Below are 12332 nucleotides of genomic sequence, written 5' to 3' on the forward strand. Positions count from 1 at the left end.
CAGCAGGGGAGCAGTTACAGGCAATCAGGCCAGTAGGGGAGCAGTTAGGGGAGATCAGGCAGGCAGAGGGGTTAGGGGCAATCATGCAGACAGGCAGGCAAGCAGTTAGGAGCTAGTGGTCCCGGATTGCAAGAGGCAGTCTGACATCCCCCAAGGGGTCCCAGACTGGAGAGGGTGCAGGCTGGGCTGAGGCACACACCCCCTCCCCCGTGCATGAATTTCGTGCACCGGGCCTCTCGTATTTAATAAAGAAATATGCCTTTGACATTTGGCAATGAAAGCTCTGGCCAATACTGTCACCTCAAGCATAATGCTTGCTGGCACATTTGCTTGTCCATGTGAAGCTCACATCTGGAAAAATGGCACATTTTTCTGGTTCAATTTTCCTTGTTCTGGTTCAGTGAAACATTATCGGGCTTATGATGCTATATCAGATTCTCTCTTTCTGCAAACCATTGTCCTTACTCATCAGTTGTCTACTATGATCTTCATTATTCTCCTATTTATGGCTTATCCTGGCTTTCTGTAAAAGCACACCAGCCGATCCTGGTGATAAAGTCCTACAAAAGAATACTACAAAACAAACAAACCTGCAGAGCAGGCCCCTAAGGAGGTCAAACTGCCCCTGGGTGACCCTACTGCCCAGCTCATCCACCTCAGCTCAGCAACCAGCACTGAGGCCCCCTCTGCACACAAGTTTGGCCTGACCTAAGTTGAGGAATGGCGATATCTTGTCAGGACCTTATAAATGAGGTAAATTACATTCTCCCGACATTTATGAATTCTCTACACTCAAGACACAAGTTAGGCAAACATCACTGATACCTTCTCTGCTTCAGAAACAGACACTCCACTAAGGAAAAAAACAGAGAGATGTCTGAGAGATGAGATGAAAAGAAAGGCACAGAGTACAAGCAGCCAGGCTGGATCCATTTAAAATTTCAGATTCCGCCCTAACCGGTTTGGCTCAGTGGATAGAGCGTCGGCCTGCAGACTGAAAGGTCCCAGGTTCGATTCTGGCCAAGAGCACATCCCCAGTAGGAGGTGTGCAGGAGGCAGCTTATCGATGTTTCTCTCTCATCGATATTTCTAACTCTCTATCCTTCTCCTTTCCTCTCCGTGAAAAATCAATAAAATATATTTAAAAAAATAAAAATAAAAAAATAAAATAAAATTTCAGATTCCATAAATCCGTTCAGCATTTACTATAGTGAAGTATATACAGATTTTTACAATGTTACTCTAAAGAGTGATGATTAGAGGGGAAGATGCCAAAGACAGGCTGAAAGGAGGGTACACTACAAAGAGCTGTACTCCAGGGACTCTGTACACACCAATTTCAGCCTAACATCACAACGGCTGAGTCAAGAGTGCTCTAGTCACTGTCACTAGTGTCACAGGAATCTGGAAAGGATGTATTTAATCACTATCTATTACTTTAGAATTTTTCCCTTCCCTTTTTAAAAAAGTTCTTCTGAAACTATACCTCATCATCTATCTGGGCTCAACATGACACTCCACAACAGTCTAAAACATAAAGAGCTGAGCAGAAGAGGCCAGTTATAAAATAAGTATATGCTGTGGAATTCCACTTATGTAAAACACAAAACAGCTAAAACTCGCCTTTACTATTAGAAATCAGAAAAAAAAAGTCACCACCAAAAAAAAAAATCTCAACTCCCTTTCTCCCTAGTGCAAAGAGGAGGCTTAAATATATATTAAAATTCACTAGGCGTTATTTACCTTGTGTTATTAAAATATTACTAAATGTTAAAAAAAAAAAGAAATCAGAACAGCAGGTGCCCTTGAGAAAAGCAGACACAACAAAGGCAGGTCAAGTTCTGTCTCTTGATCTGGGTGCTTACACACTGGAAATGTTCAACTTGTGCAAATTCATCAAGCAGTTTGTTTAGGATACACACACTTTTCTTTTTTTTTTTTTTTGGCACACACTTTTCTATATGTATGTTACATATCAATATAAGTTAATGATGGAAGGAAAATGAAAAGGGAAAAGGTGACCCCCACAACCAGGTAGGGCACACATAGGGTACCTCCTCTGGAAACAGTAATCTATACCCACCACATTTATTCTTAATGGCCTATTTCTGATTCCTATAGACAAAGCACCACCATCAGTATCTCACCTCTGTAACTTAAGTTCTTTGTTTTATCCAATGTTCTGTAATTATCCTAATAATCCAGAACCAGGACATCCTGGTGTGCTGTCTTCACATAAACTCCACCCTCTCCTCCACTCCCTAAAAGTACCTATAATCTTATTTATAGAATAAAAGATTGTTGAGGAGTGAAAGACCCAATTTCTACTCCAATAGTTAACTATCTCCCAGTCCTGTGATCTTGGTAAATACATATCTTAATTTCTCTAAGCTTCAGTTTTCTCATAAAGCATTTCATCCTATATAATAAAAGGCTAATATGCAAATAGACCAACCAGCGGAACAACCAGAACAACCGAACAACCGGTCACTATGACGTGCGCTAACCAACAGGGGGTGTGTGCAGAACATGCGGGCGTTGGCCGCGGCGGGATGGTGGAGCAGGTGAGTGAGGGCACCAGACTAAGGTAGAGCACCAGTCGCTGTCATCAGGGCGAGCCTCCGGTGATTACTGAAAATTCTTTGCTCCTGCGCGCCACAGTCCCGCCCAGCGTTCGCACTCACTGCCGGCGCCGGTCCCCATCACTCCCCACCATCAGTGGGTGTGAGCAGCGACTGCTGGCCCTGACTGCCCCCAAAGGCTTCTCCACCTCCTCCTGCTCCTGAGGGGCAATCGGAGCAGCAGCTGCCACTCAGACCGGCTGACGGCGCCGGCCCCGCTCGCACCTACTGCTGGCACCGGCCCCAATCACTCCATGCCATTAGTGGGTCCGAGCGGGACTGGCGGGTGGGGGGCTGCCGGCAGACAGGGGACCGGGGGACGCGGCAAGAAGGGCCAGGTGGGGGCACGGAGGATGGGCCGAGACCCACCCCTGTGCCTACCGCAGCCTCACGGCCCACAGTTCCTTTCAAGGTGCACGAATTCGTGCACTGGGACCCTAGTCAAATATAAGATGCCAGAAATTAGACAATATATTGTGGTTTTTATATTCCACCAAATACTATCAATTATAATATCAACTGTAAGACACATGCTACTTTCAGACATATTAAACAATTTTTAATAAAAAGGTCATAGAATTGATTAAATATGGCACATTAGAGAAGCATAATTATTTTCTATGTTTATGGTAGAGAGGAACTAAAAATATTTTTTTAAGTACATGTGTAATACATTTTACTGTCTTGCATGCCTTGGAAAAACATTTTGTGAACTGAACAACAAAACACTAGAACTTTTCAAATCTGCCTTCATCACAAGGCAGGAAATCTGTCCTAGAACAGACAGATGATAAGTTCACAGACACTGAAGCAACATTATGCAGACAACCAGCACCGAGGTGGTAATTAGGCGAGACATTCTCAAATAGAGATGTAAGCAATTACTGTAGCACCTTGAAAATACTAATCCTTGCTTTGGGGATGGTAGTGCCTTACACAATCTCAAAGCTAAGCTTTATTTTAATGAGGTCATATAATGTTCAAGAAACTATAAGTTGCTTTTTTATTTTTATTTTATTTAAATATATTTTTTTATTGATTATTTAAATATATTTTTTTATTGATTTTTTACAGAGAGGAAGGGAGAGGGATAGAGAGTTAGAAACATCAATGAAAAAGAAACATCAACCAGCTGCCTCCTGCACACCTCCTACTGGAGATGTGCCCGCAACCAAGGTACATGCCCTTGACTGGAATCGAACCTGGGACCTTTCAGTCCGCAGGCCGACACTCTATCCACTGAGCCAAACCAGTTAGGGCACAAGTTGCTTTTTTAGCTTAACATTTTTATTATGGAAAATTTCTAACACAAACTTAGAGGATGATAGATACACTTCCATGTTACCATCACCCAGCTTTAATTAAAAATTTTACCAATCTTGTTTCATTAGAAATTATTGTTAATGTAAGAAAATTACTATTTAACACGTAAAAAAAAACCTAAGGACAAATAATTACTCTTACCTGGCATGGTAAGAGAAATCTTGCCATGTTCATTTCACTAGCAGATAACTGTGTCTACCAATCATAGACACAAAAGCAGGTGAGATAACTGAGGTCTTTTTACTTTTGGAGTAACTTAAAAAATTTCTTTAGTTAATGAAAAATTAATCCTATACATTTAACTATATTTTACTTCAAATTATACATTTGCAATCCAGTTTTTATTTACTCAAAAACAAAAAATATGAAAATTGCCAAGGGTAAATGGGTGAGACAGTAAATATTTCTTCACCCAGAGTTTGCTGATCTCTCTTACATTTTGTTCATGTATTTAAATAAAGCTAATTTAAAATATTTTTCAAAATATCTGCTGAACCCAAGCAAGTGCTACAGCTATCTATTATTACTAAGAAATAGCTCATTGTAAAGGTCGGTGAAGTGCCAGTTATTTAGTATTTGCTGAATAAAAAATAATTTTAGTGGAGTTGAAATGTGAAATAAATATAAAGATGTATTTTTAATCCTCTCATAAAAAAATATTTTTCAAGTGGTTTGTGTATTTTTTTTCTTAATTTGGCATTATAGTGCTTCCAACACTCTGCAAAATTTCTCTACCATTAAACTCTTAACTTCAGGGGATCACTGTAAGGGTTATTTGAGTCCAAGTAAAGGACCTAGAACAATGTCTGGCATAGAAAAACAACTCAAAGCATGGTGTATTGAACACAAAATCAGAAACAGGATAATAGGACTTCTCTAAGAAAAAAAAACTGTCAAAGATAAATAGCAATCAGTGTTAGCTTGAGTTCAAAAGTGCAGGAACATGTAAAAACTATGTTCCTTCTTTAGCTTTCAGTTTCTAACATGGCTTCGTGAACTAAACTTAAATTTCTTTCCCTCTATAAAATACAGCTCTAACTAAATTAATTTTTTTTTTTTTAGGATCACCATTAGTTTAACAATATTACTTTCTATGTTGAAGTAGATAGAAAGATCTGGTCCCTAAAAACTCTACAAGAATCAGCCTCTCTTCAGACTCAGGTTACAAGATCATTTATGTTTCTAACAGAAAATAATTTACTAAAATGTTGCATGAAAGCACAGTCACATCACTCATTAATCAAACTAAATGCCAATCATCCACTAGCTCAAAAGAGAGCTCAGCGTTTTTTCACAATGACAACAGGGAGCAGCCTCATTCTGGTCAGCTGATGTGATGGCCTCTTTACACAATTTCTCTGTTCAGTATTATATTTAATTTTTCCCCAGTTTCTCAGTAACAATTTCACTGTTAATCCTGTGTTCTTTGTTATTAGCCTGTACCCTGATGATTTATAAATGGATTTTTCTTCACTTTCCAAGATGACTTAGTCTAAGTTTTCCCCCCATCTCATTACCGCTCATAACCAAGAAGTCCCTCCATCTAGCCAGCATGGCTCAGTGGTTGAGCATCGACTTATGAACCAGGAAGTTAGGGTTTGATTCCCGATCAGGGCACATGCCCAGGTTGTGGGCTCAATCCCTAGTGGGGGGCTTGCAGGAGGCAGCCTATCAATGATGCTCTCTCATCATTGATGTTTCTATCTCTCTCTCCCTCTCCCTTCTTCTCTGAAATCAATAAAAATATATATTTAGAAAACAAAGGAGTTCCTCCTTCATATACTGCATCCTGACTCAGTAAAGCACCCTAAGTCATGCCTTTATTAAGAGAAAAACCACCCTTAGGTCTTTTTAGCTTGCAGCCATTGGTTCTTTATGCAACTAAGTATTTTACAAATACATATTTCTTATTCCTACAGTTCCGTATATTTGTGCATAGCAGAGAGAAAATACTATGCAAGTGACCAGAGAAATATTTTAAAGCACACATGTCTCTAGATAAACTGATTATGCATCTTAAGATATAACACCGAAAATAACAAAAGTTTCTCAAAAGCAGTCATTAAGCATTACATCTGGATAATTTGGTGATGAGCAAATGCCAAACCCAAGTAAAGGAACAATGGGGAAAAATCAAACCACCCCTCACTCTGCAACTCTTATTAATGGAGGCATGTGCATTGCTCCAGATACACCTACAGACACAATCACTTCCCCACATATTCCCATTTCAATAACTACCTCTCTCAAACTTACCAAACTTCGATACTGGCCCTGGAATAATTTTGAAGTCCGACTGTGGGAAGGCTGGGATCCCAGGGAGTCAAAAGACTTTATCCGATGAGATGAGGGCCGGGCACACACAGAGTCACTTCCCAGTCCAATGTCTGAAAAGGTCGTGAACGGAGAAAAGAGTGAGCTGAGACGCCTGACACCATGCACCCTCAGTGCACACCAGACTCTAAACTGGGGCAGCCCCCGAGGGACGCACCACAGACCACAACAAAGCAGGCCATTTATGCAACACACAAAGCGCAGATTCTGTCTACCACAGACTGCCCTCATTCTCCAATCACCTTTCCAAAAATTAATTGGAGATAACTATTTATTCGTTCTTCGCTAGCATAATTTTCAAACTTATGAAATGTTCTGTAACCTATTTTTAATACTTCCACTTCATCTGGGGGGGGGGGGGGAACACCCTTACTAATTTAATTATTTTGCAGAGCACGACCCCATACTCATTCCCAATACATCACCACCACATGCCCACTTCTCCAGGATCACCGTTCACATAAGCAGCAAGAATTATTTAACAAAAGGAAAAGACTTACTTAAAACCAACAGAAAATCCCCTTGTATTTTGCAGCTAGAGACACTTCTGAGGATTATTTCCTCAAAATGAAGGCAGCACAAGCTTTATTCACCTCACCAAGTTGGTGAAAAGATCAAAGTAAATAGCTATTGCCCTAGCCAGTTTGGCTCAGTAGACATAGCTTCGGCCTGTGGACCGAAGTGTCCCAGATTCGATTCTGGTCAAGGGCACGTACCTGGGTTGCAGGCTCCTCCCCGGCCCGAGCCCTGACTGGTCAGGGCTCGTGCAGGAGGCAACCAATTAATGTGTTTCTCTCATAGAGATGTTTCTCTGTCTTTCCCTCTCTCTTCTACTCTCCATAAAAATCAATGGAAAAATATCCTCAGGCGGGGATTAACAACAACAACAAAAGTAAACAGTTATTAAAGGGCTTAGTTCTCTCTCTCTTCATGATTACACACTCCACACAGGCCAACCAGTAAGTAAATGTTAGCAACCCACTTCTTTGAAGTAATTTTATTTTTTTAAAAAGGAGGCCATGAATAGTTTTCTAAGAAATCACTGTTCTGAGATACATAGGAAACTGCCTAGCAATTTCCTAAAGATACATGGGAGCCTTCTGTAAGAATGTTCTTAAACTGATGATCTCCAGGTCTATTTTCCTGGCAGATATTTGGATTGGCTTACATATCAAACTCGTGGCCCATGGGCTGCATGTAGCTCACAATGAATATTTTTGCAGCCCAGCCAACATAGAGTATGTAAGAAACATTTTTTAAAAATTTCTTAACTTAATTTTTACAATATCCTGTTATACATAGTTATTAATAACAACTACAACATTCGCTAATGAGTGATTACTATAATCGTGTTTCATTCATTTCCCTTACATGCCTTACGCGCAGGCGCGCCATTTCTCTCCACTAATACTAGCAGCAAATGTTTTAGCAGGCGATTGCCAAGTCATTATTCTTGGACTGACTTGTTTGGTGTGCGCAACAGGAAATATTTCACTTTCGGAGAACAAGAAAAATATGTTTATTTGCATTATGCTTATTAATTTGTGCAGTTATTCAGTGTCTGGTAAGTTAATGCTCATTTTCATAAAAATTAATATTTTGTCTTGTTCTTTTATTTTATGTTAACGATTACTCATTTACTTCAGCCCTTTGTATTCAGCATGTCTCTATTGAAATAAACCTACGTTCCTATGAAAATTGCAGCTTTTGTTTTTTTGCGGCCCACATAAACTTAAACCTTGTTTATCTGGCCCGTGTTAGCCTTTAAGTTTGGCATGCCTGGCTTACCTAGTGTCTTATAAAATTTGAGTTAGCTGTCAACAACTAAACGCCTGAATATGTCACAGAAAAACCCAAATTTCCAGTTGCTCTTGCAGCACAGGCAGCCCCTAGATAGGCATCCCAGCAAACAAGTGCTGTGAGGAACACCAGGGATAGTTCCTGAGTGCAGAGGACGTCCCAGCCAGGATTGTAGCCCAAAGTGTTCTGACTCAGTTCCTCCCGGACACAATGAAGTGAGTACACTCCATCTGAAGGGCCAGGACACAAATGGGAAAAAACCATGACAAAATAAACTTAAGAGGTCTCTGATCAAAAGAGACATATCAAAGTCTAACTTTCCCCCAGAAATCTAAAACTAAAATCTGTAAGAAAAATAAAAATGACCTTAAAACAAAAGAGCCACTAAGTCCTTCTTTTAGATCCACAAGATAGAACTTCTCGGAGCTCATGGGACAGTTATAGCCCATGAGGAATTTGCACAGAATCTCTCCTTGTCCTCACTTTGGTCTGGGAGCCAGAGGAGTATACTGTGTCCCCACCTCCACTCACCCTCTCCATGAGATATGACTGGAGTTCAGAACACTGTGAACCAAGTACCCTGAGTACGTACCCTCATAGCCCTTTGGAAACTTTGCCCAGGTAGGTATTTACTTTAGAGGCCAATTCACTAGCTACTCCACTGTCATGATCACACCTCAAAAATAGTCATTAGATCTGCTAATAAATATGAGTTTTAATCAGCCTAATAAAAATCCAGAGGAAGTGTAGCCACGTGAATGAGACGTTTCTCCTTTGCTCTATTTTCAGGTAGTAACTACTCTGCCCACAGAAAGGAAAACACCTGATATCCATCTGAGGACCTAAAATGGAAGATTCTGTTCTAATAAAAAAAAAAATCCTAGCAAAAGTGACAACCAAAAATGTAATGCAATAGAAGCTTATTTCTTTGAATTTTATTAATGCTCATTTGTCTTGCTAAAAGAAAAGGTTTTGCCCTTCTGTCTTACACCCCGTCAAGTTCAATTAAAAAAAGATCTTACCTGCTGTTACTTTATTTAAAGTCACTAAGGAACTGAGGACCTTGTTAAAATTCTGCCCCTGGTACAAATCATTTGCATCAAACGTCTGAAAGGAAAAATTAAACAAAATTAATAGAGTCTTGTGTTGGGTGCAGGATAAACCAAGTTTTTGCAAAATGAGAGAACCACATGTAGGATTTCCAGGTAAAATCATAAAAATGCAGCACAACTTGAAAAATCAGGACCGGTGAGCTCAGCTTCCAGTCTGGGGGTGGGAGGTCCAACGGAATTCCCTTACATATACCTTAAACCTGGGCCAGAGACCAACTCCCCACACTCCTTCATAACCTGCAGTGGAAGCCCTTCCCAGGTTAGGGAGCCAAATATGCCAGCACTCAGTGAATCTGGGGTGTTTTCCCAATCCTTCTCTTTTTAGATTAAGGCAGAGGCCACATGGCAGGCACACTACCAATTTCCTCTCCTAGTCACAGTCAATTCCAAAGCTAACAGCAGCAAAAGAGAAACACAGGCATCAGAATGGATGAGAGTAAAAGGAAGGGAAGATAAAAAGATGCAGATTCCAGAATGAGAACAGGTATGGGGGCAAGGGAGTACGGGACCCTCAGGGACGAGGGCTGAGGACCGACCAGAACTATCTAATCTGAAATTCCTTCAATCTGAGTGGCCTAGAGACAAGGGGAAAATGAGTCAGCCCCAATGCACACACACATTAAAATAAACAAGAGCTCATTCCCATACACTATCTGAAAATTACATATAGCTTTTCATCACCAAATAAACTCCACACAAAAAAATTTTTTCAATAATCAAATAACCCACAACTCTGCCAGAAAAAAAATTATGAAAATATTTCAAAGATGCAAATAACAAAAAGATATGGTATTTAGATCCACCAAAATGTAAATTGTGTTAACATATTTCCAAAAGTTTCTCTCAGTGGGACAAAAACAAACCAACATGACTAGATATCCAAGAATGAATATCAGCACAGGAGGGCCCAGACATTCTCTCCCGCTGACTGCCACCTCTCTCCTCATTTGGTCAGTTCCTCTACCTCATGGATCCTGGCAGGACCACCCCCTTTCCTGCCTCCCAGCCCCCACCTCTTTCCTGGCTAATTCTTACTCATCGGACTTCCCCCAGCCTCACTTCCTTCACCAAACTCAGTTAGGTCCCCTACCCAGGCCCCGTCAGCACATTCATCACAAAGACAACATTCCATTTAATGTGTATATGCCCCTCTATACTGTCAAGTCTACAAAACCAGATTTACAACACCCAACATCTAGCAAAATGACCAGCACACAGTAAAAATTCAAGTTATTTGCTGAATGAATAAATGCACCAATCCATCCACCCATCCACCATTTATTTAGCTGCACTAAATGTCACTGTGAGTGCCATTCCCATAAAGAACAGCTAAGAAGAGCCATTCCAAATCTGAGTAATTATTGCTTTCTCAAAAATCATCTTCAGTAATGATCTTCTGCCTGTAATTTCTGAAACAGAAGGTTTGTTTTGAATATGAACAAACAACAAAATAAGAAAATTCAGAAGTTGAAAAACTTCAAGAAAGGAAGGCATCAAATCACTGAGTCAAGAGGAGCTGAAAACGCAGCTTTTTGTAAAAGCTGAAAGAGGAAACTAACTGGAACCACAAGACTTAAAAGATATGAATACATCTAAGCATTCTGTATACAATGACTGATGCCCTATCTCACATAGTTGAAATACAAAATAAAGCTAATTTCATGAGGCCAGATCCTTCCTATAAAAAGAGATAGCCCTTAGAACAGTCTTAAGAACTATTTTATAATATACAACTTAATTCATTTATTCTGATACTTATTTTTAAAGGAATTCCAAGTCAAATCAGAGCATTATCTAGGCTGACATATCCACCTACATTTTTTTAAATGGGCTAATTATATATTTTTTAAAGAATTAAAAGTATTAACCTCAGTAGACCTCAGTTTCCTTACATGTAGAACATGTTACTTGTAAAATGCTGGAGTAGGTGATCTGCAGCAGTCTTTCAGCTCTAAAATTATAATTCTAGAGCCTGGAAAATTAAAACTGTGGTATTCTACAAAAAGAAATCTACATAAATTGTCTACTAACCTTCATTGTGGTGAAGCAGCAAGTCATAAAACCCAGAAAAACAGGATGTTGAATACTGAAGTTTCCTGTTATTCCAGAACTATATATCTTTCTTACTTGGATACCAGGAAGCGTCTGGTTGGCTAAAACTGCCCACCAATGGGGTTCAATGTGACGTCAGAAATTAAGTGAATTCACATATATCCTACATTTCTTAACAGGAAACTACACAATGAAATGAGACAAATGCTTGCCACTAAGAGGAAAATAATGCATATTCTGAGTCAATAAAATGTTTTGACTAAAAAGTGCTTCTCCAGAGGAAGATAACAGACTATTTCCTGAAATATGAATCTATTGAACAAAAAGCAAAACCAGAAAAATCTTAGGGCCCTGAGAAAGTGTACTATGAGAACAAGAGGAAAGTCTCATTAGAACTTTTATTGAAATCTCTCTGCAAAAATAAGTCAGCCTATATCTGAGAAGGACCAGGACATTTAGCACACCAAATTATCTCCTGGATCACTCGGTGCTTAAGGAGATAAAAACCCTGGGAGGCTGGCCCACCTCATGACCTAACCACTGATGCTCTAAGAGCAGCACACTCTCTCACCTCTGGCTGGAATATGGAGCAAGCAAGCCGGAAGGAAGGAAACAAACACAGTGGTTCCTTTTCTTCAGGTGGTATTGGGAGAGTGATTATCAGGAGGGACTGCACATTAGGATTTCCTGGAACTTTTCTAAACCAAGACGACTTTACAAAATCAAGCCACATCTCAGACCAATTTAATTAGAGTCTCCAGGGAAGAGACCCATGTTAATGCTCTCCAGGTGATTTTGAGCGCCCAGGGGTGAGAACCACCTCCCTGAAGAGATGAGGAAAGTGTCCTGAATCCTCTCCCTAGGCAGGCCCACCCTTCACGCATGTCCCTTATAAGCACAGTAAGGAGGGAACACACAATACCCCATAGATCTTAGAATCTACCCAGTTGGAAAAGTATATTAACCAAAAACTCACCCTCACTTTTACATTTAAGTGAATTACGTGTGCAGTAGAATGATCCAATATTCTCAATAACAACAAAAATCCGATCAATAATCCAACCAAAAAACTCATAATACTAAAAACATT

General features: G+C 40.0%; 1 protein-coding gene across 11 annotated transcripts in view; it reads right to left on the minus strand.

The window, feature by feature from the left end:
• ARHGEF7 (Rho guanine nucleotide exchange factor 7) overlaps positions 1-12332 on the minus strand; it is a 102539-nt gene that overhangs the window by 69727 nt on the left and 20480 nt on the right. For 4 of the 11 annotated variants that reach the window (XM_023752460.1, XM_023752458.1, XM_014454186.2 and 1 more), the window contains 2 exons: positions 9101-9185; positions 6201-6331 (listed from right to left, as the gene is read on the minus strand). The exons of 2 other annotated variants lie outside the window; for them this stretch is intronic. Coding sequence is in view for 4 of the 9 variants with exons in the window: in XM_014454185.2 (XP_014309671.1) it covers positions 6201-6331; positions 9101-9185; positions 11222-11248 (243 nt within the window). In the remaining 5 variants the exon portion in view is untranslated. Of the gene's footprint in view, positions 1-6200; positions 6332-9100; positions 9186-11221; positions 11286-12332 lie in introns of those variants that run through there. 5 more of the 11 variants (XM_023752457.1, XM_006086901.3, XM_014454187.2 and 2 more) reach the window with 3 other exon arrangements.

This window comes from Myotis lucifugus, unplaced genomic scaffold (assembly GCF_000147115.1).
Source record: "Myotis lucifugus unplaced genomic scaffold, Myoluc2.0 scaffold_33, whole genome shotgun sequence".
Lineage (NCBI taxonomy): Eukaryota > Metazoa > Chordata > Mammalia > Chiroptera > Vespertilionidae > Myotis > Myotis lucifugus.